The 22,941-nt window shown below is 38.3% G+C and overlaps 2 protein-coding genes across 2 annotated transcripts; one reads left to right on the top strand and one right to left on the bottom strand.

Moving 5' to 3' along the window:
• The first annotated feature begins 1,642 nt into the window (after window positions 1-1,642).
• LOC107226851 lies at window positions 1,643-18,483 on the top strand. Its single transcript, XM_015667808.2, has 10 exons — window positions 1,643-2,958; window positions 9,544-9,867; window positions 10,904-11,131; window positions 11,323-11,631; window positions 11,741-12,040; window positions 12,144-12,449; window positions 12,555-12,857; window positions 16,397-16,544; window positions 17,048-17,208; window positions 17,302-18,483. Exons 1-10 carry the CDS (start codon window positions 2,829-2,831, stop codon window positions 17,622-17,624), a joined length of 2,532 nt encoding a protein of 843 aa, XP_015523294.2. The 5' UTR covers window positions 1,643-2,828; the 3' UTR covers window positions 17,625-18,483.
• LOC107226859 (rab11 family-interacting protein 2) lies at window positions 17,814-21,975 on the bottom strand. Its single transcript, XM_015667820.2, has 7 exons — window positions 21,686-21,975; window positions 21,066-21,104; window positions 20,486-20,732; window positions 20,007-20,382; window positions 19,696-19,919; window positions 19,175-19,607; window positions 17,814-19,107 (listed from the first exon to the last, which is right to left on the bottom strand). The coding sequence occupies exons 1-7, from the start codon at window positions 21,714-21,716 to the stop codon at window positions 18,931-18,933; spliced, it is 1,527 nt and encodes a 508-aa protein (XP_015523306.2). The 5' UTR covers window positions 21,717-21,975; the 3' UTR covers window positions 17,814-18,930.
• Between the last annotated feature and the right edge of the window lie 966 nt (window positions 21,976-22,941).

Raw genomic sequence — 22,941 nt, 5'->3', positions numbered from 1 at the left:
TCGTAATTGGGCTGTGGTCGTTAACTTGTAATAGAACATTGATTAAACATATTCGGTATAGGTATAACGGGATTTAAGAAATTTCCATTTTCAGACATAACTGAAGCATGACCGCGTGAGCCGCCTCGAGACTTTTTCCACCCAAGTGTAAAAGGATGAAACCCTGTTTGAAGTCTTTCAGACAGGTATTCCGAGGGAGAGTTAAGATCCTGTAGCGTGGGCAAAGGGCGGCCCAAAGAATGCGTAAGGAATGCTTGGTATTCTATAATGAATATACGAACGGCTCGTGATTCCAGTTGGGAAAAAGTTGCTCTTCTATACTTAGCTGCCCACACATAGCTCTTCAAGGGCTAAAAAGACGAATACGCTACAAGCTGACTTGAGAATCTGACCGATCCTTAAGTCCTGCAGTTCTGCTGGATACATAAATATATATCATGCTTGCAGAGTGCCGGTATAGTATTCATTACGTTGAACGTATATTATCTTTGCAGCACTGGATTCAGCTACTTTAAATAATTAGCAGTGTTCGTGAAAATATGCGAAATTCGAAAAATCAGGCACGCGGTTAAAGCAAGCATTGCAATCTGTTGTGCCGTTAAATTCTCCTTGAAAAAAAAAACTCAATGTTCTCGATCCCCATTTCGTTCAAACCAGTCGAACATTTTCGATGAGAGTCGATACCGGATTCGAACATTTATCGAGAAATTCTTTGCGTTGAAAATAAGTCTTTTAATCGATGGACTAATTCAAAAATTATGCGACGGTGAGTGTACAATCATGAGAGACTTCGCGTGGGTGAAATTAAAAATAACGATCAGCTCTCGTTGGATGTATCAAATAATCGTGCGTTGCGTGTTGCGTGCTGCGACAGAACGCGAATTATATATATCTGAATAATGCTTATCGTGAAATTGCACGATCTGAACATTTCGGAAACAGTCGTGTATCGCTTGTCTTACTATTTGTATGAACGCCCGGAATTACTGTAAAATAATATAAAATGTACGTATGCTTTTAGCGTAGTGTATCTATAAATTCTAGACCGAAGTAATCCTACCACAAGCCAAATCAGTCCATGACCCCAGCTCCGCTCTCCCAGATATCGACAAAACGATTCGTCGATACGGGATACTTATATTCAGTGTGTAAACAAATTTGAGGCATGAATTGTTGTAGGATTACATGAAGTTTCTGTAAGAAGACCGTCACGTTATTCCTGAGCTTTGAAATTTTTTCAATTATAACCCGGTTGAACGAAAAAGCCTGCAATTTGAGCGATGTTTTCTTAAGATTCAAATGTAATGGAATGTAACGAAAAGAAGTGTACAATTAATTCTATTTCTTAATTTTTTTCTTTCTCTTTCTCGTTCAATTTTCGAGCAACTCATACCGCAGGAATGGCGTGGTTTGTAATAAAAGGTTTTGGAGAAAACAGCGAGTTAAAAAAATTTCTCACTGCCGAGAATTGAAAATTTGCGGATGGTCGCGAGAGAGTCGGCGTCAAAAATTCCTGCGACACATCCGGCGAGGAGCGTGCAAAATTCCTCTGTACGGTAGGACCGATTGGCTCGTGCGTAACAGGGGGAATTCCCCTACCATCGTCGAGTGAGCTGGCGCAGGTAGAAGGAACTCCTCGACTGAACCCCCCACCGGTGTCCCGGTGCCATGCCGGTGCTGCTGCACATTCAACAAACACACAACGGTGAAAGAAGTCTGAAATAGTCTCGTGCCCGTGAACAGAGAAGATTCTACCTGGTACCTACTGTACTACCCACGTTCACTTAGAACTGCTTCATTCGACTCATTCGACGCAGTGTTACTCGGGGCTCCTTCGAGTCAATCGGGCTTTGGTCGCGCTCAGGGACAGCAAACGGATTGCACGAAGACGGAAAAATCGTCCCGGAAAGACGTCGGGCATTAAGTAACGCGAATCTCGCCGTTTCGTCCGCAGACTTGAACGGCTGCAACTAACCGAACCGTAATAAAAAGTCCGTCAGGAGCGCAGTTGTTGGTATTTTGTTGAAAAAAATAAATAAATGAAATTAACAACAACGATAATTGTTTTTTAAATTATTAAAGAAAAATAAAATTATGTTCGGTTATGTGCACAATATTGGTTTCGTATGTCATTTAAATACCTGTATTTCAAATTTCTTCTTCAAGCCGCGTGTAACGATATACAATTGTCATATTGAATAAACAAGTAACTAAATTACATACAATTTAATTTCAATAATAATACTACGCTCGTCGTATTTTAAATTATTGTAATTGTTGAGAAAGAAAAGAAGAATATTCAGTTATTTTCGTACGTTGTTTTGTTTCTCGTTGAAATTTAAATTTCGAATATGCAACGAGGCCGACTCGAATGATCGTTGAACACAACGCCGAGACTTATCGATATCTTCATTATAATCGTATAATTGTTATGGTGATTGTTGTGCGAAATAAATGTGGAGATATCTGCTAGTGAGTAAATGCGGCAGCCGATATTAACGACGTATAACGATATACGTGTACCCGCAGCTCATGATAGTGCAGGTGAACTTGAACCTAGACTTTACAGGCGTTTTAAAAGCAAATGCTTGAATGTTTCGATTGATGTTTTAAATTGTAAATATAAAGGTTTTAAATTATTGAAGTGAGACGGTTTTCTTTAAACAATATAACTGTTTATTTTTTCACACATTTCACACGTTTAAAGTATACCATATAATCCTCACAACGATGAACATTGTAGTCTCTTGAAGTTTTCATAAAAAACAACGTCTTCCGCGCAGAAGTATAATACGTAAAGAAGTTAAAAAGTAAATAATATTACCGCGATGCTCGTATCCAGGTCGTTAATCAACACCGGAAGGAACGCTGCTAATTCATCATCTGCGAATCCTCACGCCAAAATGTATTTGTTTCTTCTGATGTTGGCTTGCGCTCTACTGACGAATAATTCATTGGGTGAGTAATTGTAACAATATTACAGTAGGTATACTTGACTGGATGTTATATCACACCGGGTATTAAATATCGATGATTGAATGATATGATTAAATAATCGAGTAATTATCCAACCATAGAAGGTGTGCAAAACAAGGAGAGTATGAATACGAACTTGGTTGAAAATTATCGAAAAATTTTTAAGCGCAACTTGGTATTTTATTTCACCGATTACTTATGTGTTTGCAATCGAAATCCCCGTTTAACTTGGCGATAAATTCGTTGTTCGAAGAATGTTGCGTGTTGTATACACAGAGAGTTCGATGCAGGCACAAATGACTCATAATTATGTCAAAGTGATAAACTTGCGTGACGTGTGTCGCGGATACGGAGTACACTTGTTAACAAATTCACACAATGCGGTATTTTACTAGCATATTGATTGACAGCATATATACATCGTTTACGTTGTGTACAATAAACTCTGCACTATTATTGTTTGCCATGCCTACGTTTGCTCTTCTTCTTACGCAGCGCTGAGCATGCCGGTTATTTTATTTCTACACTTATGGTAAAATGCGTAAATGCCTTAACCTTTCGGCTAACTTGTTTTCGACTTGAAACAAAATGTGACTTGGATTCTATACGAATTATGCGACAATGCATCATATTTTCTCACGTTAGCTGCATCGCCAGTCATCGTCACATAATTATTATAGAATTGAACGCGCATTTTGTTTCGGACCGAAAACAAGTTAGCCGGAAGATTTAAGGCATTCGTGCATTTTACTGTAAAATGTTTTCATTTTCACCATGATGTTTGCCTCCTTTTATTGTTTTCATTTTTATGTATCGATCGATTCATGTAACACTCAACTTCGTCTGCGTAATGATATATCTACGAGAGTATACGTATACAGCTCGAGGGAAAAATGGCAACTATATTATAGTTTCATTGAATTATTTATATGCCGTTTAGCAATTTATTCGCATTGTTTCTTGAGAGACACTTGCAGCTAGCCGCATGTTCTAACAGGTACAGAAATTTTCCTTCAAACGGAGACGGAGATGTGTGTATGTAACGCGGGTTAGGTATTACTTGCGTAATTATAGTATATTATTGTTCGAATGACTAATTGACATTGTAACTGTAGTATGTAACGGATCTTACGTAATCCTGCATCAGGATAAAGGATACATACTTTAACGTGCTTCTACGGTATTTCCTCTTGGCTGTTGCAGAAAATTTAACGATAAATTACGCTCGCGCTTTTGATTGTTTATTCTAAACGTATAAATAAGTACAATACATCCGTAGGTATTTTTGCGCGCCATAGCAAAATTGTCTTCAAGGTATAGAACGAATTATACCACGAAAAATTTCAGATTTCAGATGAATAGTGAAATAGTGAAATTCAAATGGGTCTTGACAAATTACGCCCTTTGACTTTGAAGCTTAAAGTAGCAAAAACAATATTTTTATGAAAGCGCGTTTTTTGAGTTTGACGGTATCACGTTCGAAGGCTGACACGCGAACCGGGAACTCATCGTGTATTATGAAAATTTTAATCTTATAAACGCACACTTTTGTTTTCATATTTGACTCACGTATTACCACGAAATTCTATCACCTCGCTGTAATATCGTGTGTGCTGAAAAAGCTGTCAAGAAAGTATATACTTTAGGAAATGAGAATCACACACACACAAACGGACATACGCTGACACTGCGAAAGAGGAGAAAAAAAAATGTTTAAAAACCATTAGTAGATCTCACGATTAGTATCAAACTAGAAGGTTGACTCGGGGCGCAGGAATATTTACATGAATTCTATATTTAGAAGATATACATAACGTGAATAGGCTGGCGTCTGACAGTGTTTGCAGCCATAGAGACTTATTGGGTATTTATAGTCGGTTAAGCGACTTAATAGGGCCCATCATTCTCTGCTATTACTGTTAGAGTCATAAAATCGTTGCGACAAATTCTATTCTGTCTCATATATCGACTGCAGTATTTAATATTGAATTATGCAAATAAGCGTAAATAAGTCTTTCAACGTGTAGTCAATGATACAGCATCTGGTTATCGAACCTGAACGAATTGTTTAAATAATACCCCTATTTAAGTGTATGTTGTTTAAAGTCGGCCTTCCACTGATAGCGAATTGTTAAATACTGGTGAAAAAAAGTAGGCGGCTCTATTTCCCGATGAGAAAAATTTTTGGATTACGAAACTTCAGAGAAAGTTTCGGGTGGCGTATAATAGCTTTTTGGTGAAAATCAAAGTTGCTTTAATCAACGGACCAGAGTTTGATTGACTTTAAAAATTATCTGAATGTGCAAAAGTATAGTGTAACAAAATATTATACGATTACCATTTTCTCCAATAAAAAGTATCACGGTCAAGAGTTATGACTTATTAAAATCAAATTTTGTGCGTAAAAAACTCTGCGTAGAGATCCTACGGTAGTTTTCACAGAATTATATATCATTTGTAATAATTTGTCGTCAGTAAAGAGATTCTTTTATATATGTGCATGTAGGTATGTACATGCCTACAGACATCATAGCAGCGACACGAGCCGAAGAAATCTAGTATATCAGATACTCCTTAGGCTCTTTAAAAGAGCCGTTTTATTGCCTCTACAAAATTTATGTTAATCACCAATTCACTTTCATCCGAAATGCCTGTAGAATAACAAGCAAGAGAATTATCCAATTTCGCTTCGCATCACGCTGCGGTCTCAAGTTTGTACGTATAACATACATAAGTGTATATGAGTACGTATATATATATTTATATGTACCCAACCAACGGTATCGCATATGTGAATGTTCATATTTTCTTTGACGAAATTGACAAATTGTGGATATTAGTACAAAACGACGATTATGCAGGAAAAAAATAATATTCAATTAAATTTCGCATAAAGATACATGCGCAATAAGGTTAACGTAGGTATACGAATGGTATACAGCAAGAACATGATGATAAACCAAAGGATGAGTCACGAAATGTTGCCTTCTGTCCGAAACATCATAATCAACCAATTGCGTCATCGGCGCTAAAATCTGCAATATTTCCAGTTTAATTTTAACCACCTATGGACGTTACATACTTGCGCTCACGGATACACGTGTATTCAATGTGCTGTATATATTATGCATATTATCCTCGATGAGAAGAGGGAGGAGGGAGAAAGAAAACATTTTTGCTTGCAAAATTGTTATTTTATAACTTGTCTGTTATCGGGTGAAAAAAAAAATGTAATGTTTCTGACAAAATAGAAATCACCTCCCGAATAAATGTAATACCGGATATAAACTGTTCCATATTGTGCAATACAGGTACCGTTTTATGGATAATAACGCAGAATCATGAGTCTAGCAGATAGTGTAAAGTAGTTTTCGCTCCGCAACCGCGATCCCGGAAAGTATCATTTCGGGATACAAAGAATCGAAATAATCGAATAAAAGTTCCTGGACTGGAAACTATACAGTTTAAACGACTCTTGAATGAGTGATGATCGATAAGCTAATCGTTAGTCAGTGTATTCAAAAGTTAGACAGTCCGCGAGCGCAGTGTATAGTCAAAACTTTGCACGTAGGCATCGCCTATATAGACACCACATGTATGTGAATACCTATTCGTAAATCTAGACGTACGCGAGCCAGGCAGCCGCTGGCTAAAACGGAAGTTCGGTCTTTCCGTTCGCTTCGCAAAGAACACCGGTTGAATACTAATGAAAATTTGCGACAGGTTTAACCGCGACGAACTCACAGAACCCACCATGTGCAGCAGCGGCAACGTTCAATCCGGTCCACTTTTTAACCGCGAAAGCGGATCTGTGAAAAAAATCTTACTACTTGCGCTCGTATTACGTGTGCGAGTGAACCGGCTGGAGAGGTAAACGAAAATGAAAAAGAGACGAAGATTTGGTTGGAGAAAAAGAGGGACACGTTTCCTGAATGAATTAGCTCATCAAGAGAGAATAGTAGAAACTGTCTCCTTTCTATCTCATTCAAATGGAAACCGGTGCCCGCTCTATTCTGGCGCCATCTAAGATCGGATAGTTAGACAACCCGGATCAGGACAATTTAATGGATTGGCGTTTATGCTAAACGTGTATTTTCTTCGGTGTGGAAAGTTGTTGGATAACGGCCTGATGATGTTGAATAAATTATCTAGAAAATTTTCGATATCATCTCAAATCCCGGAATTAATGAACCGCGTTTATTGGTTTTTTAAAAAATTGGACAAATGAGAAAAACTTTTGGGGTTCAACCCAATTGTATGTACGTTCTTTCGTCTTATAGTTGAAAACGTTGCTGTCGAACAGCTTTAGGAATCGAAAATCTTGTCGTTGTGGACATAAAATACTGTATACATGTACGTTCACACGTGACCTGAAATTTACTGGCGGGAAACTTAAAAATTCCCCGCGTGTTTTGGCATTGAACAGTTCTCGGAGTCTCGTGCAAAATAGATGTTTAGGCATACATACAATTTATGATGAATCTTTTCGATAACAAGTCGGCGGCTTACTTCCGGGAGCATTTTACACATCGGTCAAGGACTTTGGAACGATGTACGAACATTCCGTCATACGTTCCATCCGCAAAATAGAACTCGAGTTAAACTTTTTTGCGCAGTGACGAAATCTTTCAGCGGTTTTTCTAACCTGTCAGTTGTCCGTCTAAAGACAAAATTCTACGACGTGATTTATATAATTATTGGTTAGAAATATTATAAACCCGAATTCTATCGCCGTAATGCGTGTATTTATCACCTAGTTATTACTTCTTAGAACAATCGCAGATATTTCTATAAGTATTCTCAGAATACGTCACACCTCCGTCGAATCATTACCGCGGTATGTAAGACGCGAGGAGATCTGTGACGAAGATTTTCCACGAAGAAGAAGATTCCTGGTATACAGAAAGACATTTCAACAGTTGTTCAAATCATGCACACGCAATATCACGAGAAATGAATTTCACCGTATATCTCGCAGGTTTATTAGTCAATTCTAGTGAATTCACAACCAACCGTCGACACTCCCTCATTATCTGTTGAAAATTTTTTAGTTTCAGAATTTTTATTCAATCATCTCCAAATCCAGTTACGTGTATGATAAGCTTAAGTGGTCCATTTTTAAATCCGAAAGTTAAGAACGAAGGAAAATTTTTCGCCTGTCAGAATTGATGATAAGTACGGAGACGAAACATCAGTTTTAGTTTTATCATACTCACTGTAATATAACGCATTTTGTACAATAAATTATTGTAACTGTCTATCGTATACAAGCGTCATTTAATGCGCTTCGCTACGGCGACGGCGAGGTAGCGAACGCGTCGTAAAGGCTGCAAGAAGAACAAGAATGGATTTCTTAATGAGAAGTGAGAACGACCTTACGACGTCACCGACCAAGTCACATAACTTAAGGACAATGTCGCTTGTGTTGTACGTATATATGTTGCACTGCACCTATATAGACAAAGTGAAACGACATCGACGATGGTGCATATTCAGTTTCGGTACCCTGACTCAATGCAATTATTTATACATTAATATACATATGCCTGTGTACACCGTTGTAAAAAAATATGTTAATTTTAACATTTTCGGCAGAATGTTCCGCGGCAAGGAACATACGTTGAAAATGAATAACAATAAATTTTTAAAGACAGATAATCTTCTGCATAGTCAAGGTGAACAGAGTCAATTTTATTTAAAAAATTAAGATTCACCTGAAACAGAATTTCAGTAAAATTTATTATCAATATACAATGCAGGTGCAATATACATACGAAATACTTACCGGCTTATACACACAAATTATTTTCAACATTGTGAAAGTTTAGTGTATTGGATATACCGAGGTGAATATGAGCCCTGTATGTATGTTACACTGTCTAGCAATAGCAACAAGACTAAAACATTTTTCCTATTTTTTGAACAATGAGCTACGTACGTGCCACATATATCCAAAGTTGCTTTACACGGCGACAATTGGAACGCGTCATAAATTCGTATAACGTGAAGATACTTGCGTACCTACCTCAATGCTACAAACGATTTTACTGACACACATATTATATCGCGCGATACGGTGTCACCAGCTTCTTTCAATCGCACCGTAATATGCGATAATTAAGTTGTACCCAAAGGATTATTTTCACGTTGACTCATTTCATTTCGGCCGTATCAATACAATACCTAAAAGAAGAAGCTGCGGTGGTTGTGGACAATTTTTTTTGAACGACCACTGCAAACAATTGCCTGGTGTCTCTGAAGTTGCGAGGCTTTTTCCTTGACCCGAAGTGCGATAATTGGCACAGTGTTTGGTCAGACATAAAATAATCCTCAACAATGAATTCTGCGAAATCCATTCAAAGAGAGTTGCAAAGAAAAATTTGCGCAATTGGCTCAAGTAATTTTTCCTCGCCACCTATTTGCTGCGCAGTGGCGATGAAACGCAAAGGAAATTAGTCCAAAATTCTGTTAGCCTCATTCTTTACATGTAAACCTGAAGAATATTAAAAATAAAATAGCACGAAATGTTTTGCCTCACTTAACCATACATTGGTTCTTTTCTTTCAGGGCATCCGATGCCGGAGGAGGATGCTTCCGCTTCCGGTACTGTGACGATCGACAATCAGTCTACGACGCAGTCGCCGAGTATACTAGCGATAACAGAATTGATCGCCAGTATTATCGACGACATTAATCCGGCAACTGACATACCGCCTGTGCAAATATCCTTTTCGGATGTCCCTGTTCACACCGAGAGTAAGCTTGGATCGTCGGTACTTCTTCCATGCAGGACTGTAAATCCGGTTGCAGAATGCCAATGGTCCTGGCAGCCATTACCGCCTCGACATTTACCGTTGCCCGACATGAGCGAAATACCGACAATATCCACCAGTGAGTAGATTTTTCCTTATTATAAGTATGCTTCGATGCGAAATATTGATAAGGAGAATCGATGGGATAAAACGGTTTATTGGAAGCTGAAAAATTATGGCTTCCCACGGACATGAGGCCAGGGATGTGGCAAAACGGGTCCACGGATCGACTGATTGTGAGTGAAGTTAGAAACGGGTCACTCCGTGAGTACGTTATCGGCTCCCTGCAACCGGCAACCAGTAGAACAACTTCACGCTATTTATAAACCGAGATACCTTGAAACAACCTTGATTCAGTCCTTAAACGATCATCGAGGGAATTGTCAACGACCCAAAGACTCACCCGTGCAGGATTATGGTGCAATGAACTAACGAGTTTTAGACCCATGTATACCAGTGCGCATAATACCTATGTAATACCTTACATCTATACTTCACGAACACCTGCGTGGCGAACGAGGATGTCAACCGATTGTCATTTTTTTTTTTTTATACATTTCATTCTCACCAACAACTATACATCACAATCTTAGCATTCTATAGTGGCCGTATATCCACGATATTACTGTACTGACAGAAACCCGTGAAACTTGGCAGATTGCGCATCAGACCGCGCAAGCGCGAACTTTGTGGAGTTTTCATGCAGGCTGGCCACCTTGTTAAACTTGAGCTGCCAAATACGGCTTATGGGGTATTGTATCGGCGGTGCGAGTTTTTTTTAGGTCAAGTGGATCTCAAATACTTTCTGTTTAGTGATTCGATAACGCTTCGGGAACTTTTATTCTTAACTGACTCATGACCGATGACTGCTATAAGTCATTTTACCAATATAATTTCGATTTGATTTCAGTCGCTTGACCCAGGAGAGTTTGACATCTCATGCCTCGTTTTGATTAAGTTGGCCCCACTGTTTTGTAGATAAAAATATGGTCGCATTGCTATTTCGCCACCAATAGAGGTGAATTATTTTGCGCATGCGCAGTCGTCAACTCAGTCTGCTCGGTCTCACCGTTTCCGCTTGGTAAACATGTCTTGAAACTATGTATCTTTTTCAGTAACGCCGGATGATCAAAATTCGTCGACAGCGTCAGCACCGTTGACGCAGTCTCTACCAATACGAAAATTTCCGGCATTTGGAAACAACAGTAACGATTGCTCGGTGCGGTTTTCAAGCGCTAAACACGAACAGGCTGGATACTGGACGTGTGCCGTTCGACAGTCAAACTCGGCAGAACTTATAAGCACGGAACCAGCGAAGTTGACCATAATTAGCAGCGATCACGGTAAGCTTGTTGAATTTACTTCATGTCCGTATACACGTGACACGATAAACGTTTTGTTGATTTACAAAAGTCGATTAAACAGCACTCAATTATACACGCGATAAAACGCGGACCATGCAATAAGAGGTATCCTCACCATCTGGTATTGAATGTTCGAAACAATTTTCACCCGTTTGTTTTCGAATTAACAGAGCTGCCGATTACTTTCATCCAGCGCCCGACAGTCGTTGAATCCCCTGTTGGATCTTCGACCCAAATAACGTGCAGAACCGAGACCTCGGTAAAAGAGTGTCAGTGGTCGTGGCGACAGCTGAATCAATCCCAGCCGTGGAATTTGGAAGTTAAAAGGTTCCCAGCATTCGGCGACGACAGCCGTGACTGTAGTATCAAATTCAAAAATGTGTTACCGGAACAGGAAGGATACTGGACTTGCGGCGCACGCGTCAATCCAAATTCAACTTTCGCGCAATCGAGTCCCATTCGTTTCCTCATCTCGGAAGGTACGCTAACATGATTTAAAGATCGTATAATATCGCTGCACAGTGACATTTATGACGTTTTTAATTCAGGTTGAAGAAAAAGAAAATCATGTCATTTTATGATTTACAGTCGAATTTGTCCAACTTTCTCGCGACATACAAATAGCTGCCGGTGAAACCGTACTACTCAGGTGTTCAATAAACAAACCAGTTGTGCGGTGCGAGTGGTCATGGAAACCGAGCAATTCCAGCAAAAATCCAATCACGGTAAAGAAATTTTCACCGAGCAAAGACAGCGATCACGATTGTTCGGTGAGGTTCAAAAATATTCTTTACGAAGAAGAGGGTCTGTGGACTTGCGGGGTCAAGTTAACACCGGATGGTGTTTTGCACGAGGCTCCTCCTGCAGTCGTGACGCTATTACCACCAGGTAAAGGAGTACAACTGTTTTAGTAATGTTGCGTACGGTCTTGGTCAAGGTTTTGAACAGTATTTAAAAATTCGACTCCTCGTTTTCTCTCACTCTCAATCAGCCAAAGTGAGCTTCGTTGTGACGCCGGAAGACACGTCAGTGCCAATTGGTACCGAGGCAAATTTAAATTGCATTACGAATGTCAGAGTCGAGAAATGCGCCTGGACTTGGAAACCACTCACTGGTAGCGACGCTGAGACTGTTGTTGAAGAATTCGCAAGCAAGGGGGACTTGGGTCGCGATTGCAGTCTTTCGCTGCCTCAGGTCTACAGGGAGCAACAAGGCTTATGGGCTTGTCAAGTCTATCTACCATCGCAAAACGCAATGCAGTCTTCACCCTTGGTCAAACTTACCGTATTCGAAGTTGGTACGTACTACGTTGCAATGGTTCTTCGCATAGTCGTGTATCGAATAGCCTTTTTTTTCTAATTCTCTGAGCGAATTCATTCTCATATCATAAATTTTGTTGCAGACGAGGTGAAGTTTTCCGAGTTGTCGCAGGACATTCAAATATCCTCCGGTGGTAGCGTTCTCTTGCGGTGCGTCACCTCGTCAGGGGTTGAACAATGCCGATGGTCGTTGACGCCGGAAAATTCGAATACAACAGTGGTCGTTAAACAATTTCCCGCGGCTGGTGTCGAGAGCAGAGATTGCAGCGTGCGGCTCAGTCACGCCCTTGCCGAACAAGAGGGACTTTGGACTTGCGGTGCGAGAATACGTGGCCGTCAAAATTACACGGATGCACCCCCAGCGAAGCTGAGCTTACTTCAACCAGGTATCATTGAATCCTAGAGAATAATCCATTCCCCGGGTTTATAGAGAGTCAAACGATCGTCGTATATGTACAGGTGTCGACTGGAGGTTGATTTTAGAGTTTAATACCGGTAATCAGGTACCCGTACCTGAATTGATTTAATCGAAATCGGAAGATCGACACGTTTTCAGATGAAAACGAATATGAGATACTTCTCCTAACCTCTACCCTCCATAGATTGGACGGTGCAGACGTTTTCACATAGAGGAAGAAATTTTAACCGTAACTCCGTGTGATTACCTTACAGCTTGGTTTAAATTATTGTCAAAGTCGGGGACAAAATATGCGTGCTAAAAATCCAGATTTAAACTATACATTAAATACGCCATAATGGCGGACCGATCCAATTAACGGTCCACCTCGCGACTTTAGTCTCAGCAATCTTCAATCCGCGACTAAAATCGTTGAAAATTCAGAGTTTTCCCATTTCTACAGTACTGGCATAATCGATAAATGTCGATTCATATCCTTTGGTGTATAGTGCGTGTGCATTCGTGGTGAATGTAAATAAATTTACGTTTAGTGAAAAATCTATTGCTGTCTGCTCTTATCACACGTTGAAATTGACACCTGCATTACGGCATTGACATAAAAATAAATTTATTAAAATGCCGTTAATTATTATTAGTTAAGAATAAAACCGGATTTTTTTTATTATACTTTCGAGTATGCTATCTCCATTCTGGGTTGTATTATAATCTTCATTTTTTTTTATATCTTATGAATAACGTCGTCTCGATAAAATATCTCAAGGATCAATATTCTTGTTTTTGTGATTTTTATAGGTTCGTTGATCAGCGTGGCAAATTATTATAACGCCAAAAGTAAACTTCCTAGACTATTGCCATAAATGATTAAATTTTGCATTTATTATTATTATTATTAATATTACTATTAATATCCCTATCATTATTATTATTGTTATTTTATTATTATTTGTATTAGTATCGTCACTACTGTTATCGGCATCGTTTCATTATTGTAATTCATTGTCATTATTATCCATACGATTTCTTACTAGTTATTATCGTTAGTAATTGTCAGATTGATTTTTGCATTTACTATTATTAGGAGAAAACTGAGATTTTTGCGGATCGGCGTTTGGACGAAAAAAAAAATAAAAATACATACAGATACATGTATGTAATTAGGGTATTAGATACATATTTATATAGAAAAAAAAATCGATTTTCGAATGAATTTATGATACACATACTTTATACGTATAGTGTAGATATACAAATATATATACATAGACTATACATGTAATTATCTTGCCGTGTTAGAAAAAAAGGGAGACCTTCATAAATCGATACATAGATCACCAATATTGCGGATAAATGTGTTTTTTCGCACTTATATATGTAAATAGGGTACATTTATGCATCACAGTATTGTTGCAACTCGCAAAATAACTATACAGATATACATATTTGTATATGTGTACCCTTCTGATTATCATTAAACATATCGATTGTCAATAGTTTGTGTCTCCGTGTCCGGTGTCACAATGATAAATAAGAGCATTCTTTATTTCAATTCGTATCGCGATGTAGTCGCAATGTAGCTATATTTTATCAGAACGCGACGAGTGATAAGCGATTGAAAGTTTTTGTGTGTATAATAGATAATTATTTAAATATATATAGTTTTCTTTATTATATGCATCCATATTGCATGGACGTATAATAATCACTATGTTGTATTTAACGGCAAGGGGTTCCTAGTCGAAACTATATATTATTGTAAACTAATTATTTTGTCGAATTATTCGCATAGTGAACCATGAACCAAATCGTTTCTATTACAATATTATTAAAAAAAAAAAAAAATTCTGCGCTTTTAACGCGTGATTATGCATCATTATGATGCGAAAAAACACAGATGCTTATGACAAATTAGTTCTATTATTATTGTTGGTATTATTGTTTTACATTACCGTATAAGTGATATTTAATCATACGTTAAATTCAGTCTTGTGTTAAACATCCACTGAGAATTAATCTACTTTATACATAACTTGTAGGTTCCCAAATCTGATCAGCGAGGTAAGGTAGCATAGTGAATACATGAATAATGATGGTGCAGTGAATCGGGTACATTACACATGTATGTGTACATACATATTGTAATGACATTATTCATACATGCAACTATACATCACAGATTTGCGTCAGTCATACTTAAGTGCGTCTATTTACTTATCATTTTATTTCATTTTGTTTCTCGTATTTATTTAATCTGTATTGATTATGACGTCCATAATGCCGGTAGGTATAAAATATACATCGGTTAGCGTCATAAATGAAAATCTTCATCGTTAGCATGTTGCCGTATAACAGTTAAAACAAAGTTCCAGTCTTAGAGTTTCGACTCAATAGTAAATATCGTCGTTTGTATGGGTGCATTGCGACACGGATTATCTCATTACATTTGTCACAATATGTTCACTTTGCCATTTGCATGAGTAATCACCATGTAAATAAATTTTTGCTTAATATTAGAGATCAGTAGATGCGGATAGATTCGAGTATGATAATCTTAAGGCAATAAATTTTTCTGGTGAATTATGATATATGTTTTTGATGAAGGAAAACCACTGATTGGGAAATACATATGTGTGCATAGATACGAAAACCTTTGATGGAACTAATTTTCACCAAAGTGACTCTTAAGTAAAAAATACTGGCACTATTAAATGTATAAGATACACGTGTCAATTGTCAGAAACTAATTTTGTTCATGTTGAAGTTACGCAGGTGCACTCAGCTGCAGTTTGATCATGCACCACGCACGTATAATGTAAGACTTGTTTCTGCAGACATTCCACAACGAAACACATACCTATATTATGTATAAAAAAAAATACACTTTGCACGTTGTCGAAGGGATGGATATCAAAACTTTGAAACAACAAATAAAGGAAAACACAAACTCGGGATCATCACATGTTATGCCTATAGTTCAGTTCATGCTTGGCCACAAATCTGCGGTACAGATATATAACATTATTATATAACACATATCAATATGATCCAAGGATTTTAATCGTTAGTTAATTCATTTCGTACAATCTCAAGGGTATAACGAAATGAGAAAAGTGTGATATGCACGTAATGTTCTAATAAAATGTGTAATGTAAAATACTGAATATGATAGTTAATAAACATGTGGAAACGCTCGTCTACTATCTTTTCATTGCTGCAACTTCATTTACCTGTTTAATGTATAATTCGTGCGATATTCGCGTAACGTAGTTGATCATACATATTGCTTTCATCACGAACAAGCACCATGGTATACAATGGTTTCTGGGTATAGGCGCAATCAGTAATCCGTATGTGTACACATTTATGTATTCATATCCATGGCCATGAAGAAGAGCTGGGTGCATTTCAAAGCTTTCTACTCGCGGTGACTGGGAATATAAAATAAGATAAGTACGAACGATGATGGTATGTATTTAAATTGATTCGATTTAACGATTGTCATTTTTATAGAACCAGTGATGATCGCGCTCTGGACAACACCCCATGAAAAGATTAGTCTAGCTTGCCGATTACGACCGGTGCCTCCGAAAGCTCAATGTCATTGGCTTCATTCCCCAAACGTCCATCTGCGACAAACTAACTCATCTAAAAATTCAAGGTAAGCCGTTCTGATCGCTGAGCAAAATATCTTGCAAGCTTGAATTAATCGTATCTCTGTAACTATTCCATAGGGATTTTTATTTTTAAACTGATTCATCTAAAAATTCAAGGTAAGCCGTTCTGGACGGTGAGCAAAATATCTTGCAAGCTTGAATTAATCGTATCTGGGTAACTATTCGATAGGGATTTTTATTTTTAAACTAATTCATCTAAAAATTCAAGGTAAGCCGTTTTGGACGGTGAGCAAAATATCTTGCAAGCTCGAGTCGATCGTATCTGTGTAACTATTCGATAGAAGTTTTTATTTGAATTGGAAGAATCATGACTAAGTGACGAGAATGAAAAGTATAAGCTTTTCACTTTCTAAAAATCACCTCGAGTGGTTGATATATTTTTGTTCAATTATGCTAAACGAAAACGAAACGTAAACCTAAAAACGAGTAAACAACTGAGGATAAATTGTGTCGACGATCACCGATGCGGTAAATTGGCGTTTTATAGATACGCTGTTCAGATGAATTACACCAGCGGACTTTGCGTGTTGCAATTCAAGCTCGACGATCATGACCTCGGCGAATGGACGTGCAGATTTACCGGCGGCAACGCGCACGGAAATACAGAATTGGGATCAGCCACGGTTGTGCTTTTGAGCACGTCAACAGGTGATTATGCAAAAAAATATAATATTAGTTACGCAGTTTGTCGCCACTAAATACATTGAATAGCTACAGCAGGCTACGATTGTTTCGTTGCAGATGCAAGACTCGGTTGGATAGTCGGCGCGTTAACGTCGCTGATATTGTTCTTGATGATCATAGTCGTCGTTTTAGTAGTATGCCGAACGCATATATTCATTAAACGGACGCCGAAAATACTCGAGACGATGAAAGCTGATCAAAGAAATAGGAACAACAGCGAATCCGCGGAACGCTACACCGAGGGACCCAACAAAATCAATTTTCAGTTCAGCGAACAAGGTTTACAAGATTTGGAAAGCATAAATAACAAACTAAGTTCCGCATCAAACGAAGGGCCGAAACGACAAAACGAGATATACGAAAACATTGCGGAAAGTTGAAAGGTTTTTTTCACCTCGTGTAATAAATAAATTGTTGATGATTTGTCGAAAAAATTTTATTATCGTTATTGATATATATATATATATATTAATTTTCCATTCAATTTCTTAAAGCTATGCATAACGCAACGTAACCATTGTAAAATTGGTCGTCACTATTGTAATTGGCAATTTTTATTGCTGTTAGAAATATTTTAGAATTTTATAAGTGCATAAGAGAGAAGGAATTGTTCTTTCAATGTTAATACGTTTTAACTGTCTAATAAGTACGTTTACATCCAGTCTAATTAGAAATGATGTAAGAGTGTAGCGTTGTGTATAGGTCGCATGGGTGAAACCGCGCCAAAACTTTTCCTGCTTACAAACATTATTTAGGGTATTTCCTATTATTATCATTGTATTGATATAAAATATAATCGTTTGTTTTTGTTCTAATATTATCATTATCATCGTCAACACTGTTATGTTGAATTAAATCTTATTATACCTAAGGCACGTTTACTTCCCTCGCTCTCTATTTGTTATTTCTTTGGGGCAGAGGGGGAGGAGGGAAGGTGAGAGAATTCAATATGTGGACGGAGATGAATCAAGCCGAAAGGCGAGTCAATTAGGTAGTTATTTTCCACTATTCTAAATTTTAATTTCATTTTTACTCGTCACAAACTCTTCGAAAATAACGAAGTTGAACTGTGCACTGTGAAGGGATTAATTATTAGTTCAACCGTTGATAGAAAATTGAAGTTTTTTCTCATCAGAATGAAATAGTTTTGGTTTGTTTTCAGTTTGTTACGTTTTTGAAATCCCTTTGGAGATAATATTCTCTCGGGAAGACGCGTAAAGTGACGAATTTATAAACAAGCACCCCAAAAAACTAAGTTCTTTTGTCTTACAATTAGACACAACGGATCGTTTTACACGTAGTTAGTCATAAATAAATACATGTCTATAACGTTATAAAAGATTTTCTATTCTGCCCTACACTAATGATTTCTTCAAGGGGAAATAGAAAACGAAGGTTGAAAGTTAAAAGAGAAACTCAGTATTGCCAGATTTTAATCCGTAATACGACCGCCTAATGTCTAATGAAAATTATTACAAATAAATCACGAACCCGTCGAGTAATATACATGGTAAAGCTTATGAAAATAGAATAAAATAGAATCTCATTACTCTGAGAAACAATACCGATTGGTCACACAAATCGAATATCTAGTGGTTAAAAAAAGCGGTCTATAATTAATCAGGCGCAACGGGAAGTAAATAAATATATTGAAAATTACCAGTTTGTGTTATAAAAATATGGAAGCTATTGGTGACCGGGCGACGACAAACGCCTTTGAGACTGGTAAGGGTTTTGCAATAATCGGGGAGAGCTTTCGATTACGCGAAGTAAAAGGGAATCTATGTAATCTTCTAGGTCACCAAGCCTTTTCTTCTTGTCCGCAACTTCTCTCTGTAGCTGTAGCGTCAGCTCGATCAAATCCTGACAGAAAATTAAATTAAACATTTCAACTTAATCATTTAATTGGAGAAAAATTTTTTTAGCATACCTCTCGAGATTTTCCGTCGAATTGGCTCAATATCTCGTTAGATAATCGGCTTTTCGGGGCAAGATTTCTTACAGAATCTTCACCACCGATAATGATTCTCTCTGATGAGAGTCCGCAGTCGTTCGAGTCTTTGTTCTTCTGTTCCTTATCTTTCTTTTTATCTTTCTTAGAATGTTTTTCCTCCTTCGGACTTCGGGCTTGAGACTTGTCATCCTTCAAATTCTTTGTATTTAACACCAGTTTTTCATCTTTTTGCGATTTGGTAACTGGCAGTTTTTCTTCCTTGGTATTTTTTGTAGTTATAAAAATGTCCCTTGGCGCAGGGGATGGAGGCTCAGTAAACTCCTTGGCTTTGAAAATGTTAGAGGATATATCTTCCCTCTCTTCTCTTGGCTCGTCGATTTGTATCTTTGGTTTAGTTTTTTCTTCCCATCTGTGATGAGATATAAATTTAAAAAAAATTTCAATGTTCACAAATACTTGACTGACGAAAGAATATTGATCAAGGTTTAAATATTTACCTTTTCAGCGTACTGCTTCCGTGCTTTCCATACAATTTCTGACCCCATTCATCCTCATTCGTATTTTGAGGAAATGGAGGAGGCTGAGCTGGTGCAGTGTAGCGGGGCGGTTTGTTTGGCGCTGACACTGCCGTAATTGGAGGTGTTGTTTGTGGCTCGCTAGGTGCGCCATTGTTAGGAGCATTCAGAGACGATGCAGAACTTTTGTGGGACAAATCGTCGAACTGGGAACATGAGAGATATTCATGATTCAATTAAACAGATCGAAAAAATTGATGAATGTGTGAAACAAAAGATGCAGTCTTTATTACCGTGAATTCGTCCTCGTCTTCGCTTATCACACCAGGATCTGCTTCTCCAGGTTCCTGTTTGGATGGTCGTATTTCATGTTCTTCACTTTCATCTAACCCGTTTTGGTCAAGCTTTGACTTGCTCTTTCCTTTTACTTTGTTGCCGATTGATTTCGCTAGCTTTTTCAATCCCTTGCGTTTCTCCAAACTTCCAATACTCAGCAAACTACCACCGATCGAGTGAGCTGCCGAAGACAATTGGCCAAGGGAACTTTTGTGCCTTTCCTTCTTACTCAGATCCATCAGACTTCCTGCTTTCACTATAAAACCGATTTTTACCTCCAATTCACCTCTCTCCTTTGTATTTTCTTTACCTGGCTTTGTGTTAAGAACATACCTAAAATTCAAAGTTAAACTTAGCGGCTCGTTACAAAGAACGACTAGATTTCATACAGTGTAAGTCTATTTTCTTGTGGGCATAAGATTGTGCAAATACACACCATCTATTTTTCGGTCTTTCGTAAACGTCAAAAGTCGAAAGTGGTATGTTGACCATACCAAGAAATTCGTCTACTCCTAAAAAGTTTCTGTGTAGCACTGTGAGGACAACTTCGGCCGTGTTGCCCTGCTGGGGTATTTGGAGTTCGCATTCTTCGTGCCATTCTACGTTATCTGGTACCTTCTCCTTCACCGAAGTCTGGTACTTTTCCTTTCCAAGCGCAATAGTCACGAAGCAGTCGTTGGTTTCTGAACAATTTATCAAATGATGGTTATTCAACTACACAACAGGGTTAATTGTGGGGTCAGACATGGTGCCTTATGCTCCGCTCGTGTTACGGGCAATTGGTAATCTAATTAAAGTATACATATGTATTCATGCATGTGTATAGTTATACACATTGAGGTTTCCAATGAAAATACCTTGTATGGTAATGAACAACTAACAGTCATTACGATTATAATAATAAAGGTGTGGGGATGACTTCAGTAGCAAAATATAATTAAAAAAAAGAAACAGAAATATTTGAAAATAAAGCATGAGATAAAAATGAATGTGAAATAAAGATAGCGCAGTCTTACTGTTTTTTCCTTTAGTGAGTAATCCTTTGGCTCTCTGGACTGTGGAATATAAAATAAACATAGAGTTAATTAGAGATTATAATACGGGTAATAGGAGATGTGATAAGGAGCGTCTAAATTTTACAATATTCTCACCATTTATACTAAGCAAGAATTTAGATGTTAGTAATTTTGCTCGACCTACATTATCGTGCCTACGGTATACGGATGAGTTAGGAATGCAGCACACAAGAATAACTCGACGTATATTTAATCGTAGAGATCCCGAGGTGCGTTCAGGAAGTAAAGCTTAAAAACGTTACACGCAGACGTGTAATCGTAAAACAATTGAACGCATAAATGATCGAGAGTGATGATGCACAAGCGGCGGTGTACGACAATATTTCCATTCAATAGTAAATAAACGAATGAGTTAACTAACAAGTCGAATACCGTTAAACGGTGACGGCAGGCAGAACGGCGCATTCTTGGAACACGGCGTAATTGTGCGTTGCGATAATACATTCGAAATTCAATTTTACATAACAGATAGCTGACAGTGGAGATATGTATATATAACGGTGTGAATTATCATTACGGTAAATGCGATGATAAACATGAAACGCGTTTGCCTGACCTACCTGTCACTTGAACGTGCGTCGGACTCCACATATTGGCGATACTTCGACAGGCGATTACTCTGTTATTAATCTCACACAGCTGGATCACCAGTCATCGACGCAAGCACTATTATTCGAGGCAGCGATATTACCGGGACAACAATTGAAACCGCAGCATTGCGATTGCGAACGAATCCTGGGCTCGGCTCGAGTAAACGCGATTTCACACACACGATTGCCTGCCAGGCCGCTAACGGTGGAAACTTTACAACGAAGCGACGACGGCCAGCAAGTGAGAACGCTCATATCCAGTCGAGTTTCCCCTCCAACTACCGCTCGATCATCGGCCATCGCACGTACACCGATAAAGCCGTGAAACAGCATGGGGAAACCAGCTGTTGTGAACACGATTCCAACCACGCTTCCGCCTGGATGGAGTTTAGATGGTCAGGCGCAGAGCATGTTTCATAATGTGCCTCTCTGAATTCAAAAGAATTAGTGTATAAGGTCGAATTCGTCCGACGTTAATCGAAGTTTAAACTAAGTTCAGCCTATCGCCAAACTATACTAACAAAATTGAACGCCGTTTAAACTTTGTCGGAGGAAACGGGCGTAAGACTTTTCCATTCGTTTTAATTGAAGTGGATTTCTTTTATCGACGTACTCAATTTTGTCGTTTCGTTGCTGTATACAGGGATGAAAATCAATTCCAGTATTAAAAATTTCCCCCCTCTTCACGGAGAGCAAATGAGTGAGATTCTTGGAGTTTGTCAGTCGAAGTTTGGAGGATTTTGAATAATACTGGAATAAACTATTAGGTGAACTACATGAACAAATTGTTTCGAGAGAAATCGATTGGACGCAGTCCCAATACGCTGCGATCAACGCATCAAAAGTTACAGCCAAAAAAAGAAGAATTTTCTTTGTTACTTCTCTCCTGTTGATCCCACGCTCTTTTCGCTGCGTTTTCTGAGTTCCTGAGCGTCCAATTAGTCGGGGGAGCGTGTTAGAAATCGAATCTGGGACCAAAATTTTCGGCTCAAAAAATGAAGAGAAAGGCTAACCCCTTTGCATTTTTGGTGAAAATTTTCGCGATTTCGAAAAGTGCTGGACTGAATTCGTTCTGGCACCATTCCGACGTAATTTTGCGAGAGAAATCGATTGGGCGCAGTCCCAATACGCTGCGGTCAACGCATCAAAAGTTACAGCCAAAAAACGAAAACCTGAGATTTCGACATTTTTCAGCAGGTGCTTTTTCATTCGTGATTTCTATCCTG

The sequence above is a fragment of the Neodiprion lecontei genome, chromosome 5, assembly GCF_021901455.1.
Source record: "Neodiprion lecontei isolate iyNeoLeco1 chromosome 5, iyNeoLeco1.1, whole genome shotgun sequence".
Taxonomy (NCBI): Eukaryota; Metazoa; Arthropoda; class Insecta; order Hymenoptera; family Diprionidae; genus Neodiprion; species Neodiprion lecontei.
The sequence above is the reverse complement of the archived record's forward strand: the minus strand, read 5'-3'. Positions and strand labels throughout refer to the sequence as shown.

Coding starts and splice junctions, on each gene's coding strand:
- LOC107226859 (XM_015667820.2), bottom strand. CDS start 21,716: ATGTGGAGTCCGACGCACGTTCAAGTGACAG. Junction 21,105..21,685: donor GACGCACGTTCAAGTGACAG/GTAGGTCAGGCA, acceptor TATATTCCACAG/TCCAGAGAGCCAAAGGATTA. Junction 19,608..19,695: donor GGAAGCAGTACGCTGAAAAG/GTAAATATTTAA, acceptor ATCTCATCACAG/ATGGGAAGAAAAAACTAAAC.
- LOC107226851 (XM_015667808.2), top strand. CDS start 2,829: ATGCTCGTATCCAGGTCGTTAATCAACACCGGAAGGAACGCTGCTAAT. Junction 2,959..9,543: donor ACTGACGAATAATTCATTGG/GTGAGTAATTGT, acceptor CTTTTCTTTCAG/GGCATCCGATGCCGGAGGAG. Junction 17,209..17,301: donor GCTTTTGAGCACGTCAACAG/GTGATTATGCAA, acceptor GTTTCGTTGCAG/ATGCAAGACTCGGTTGGATA.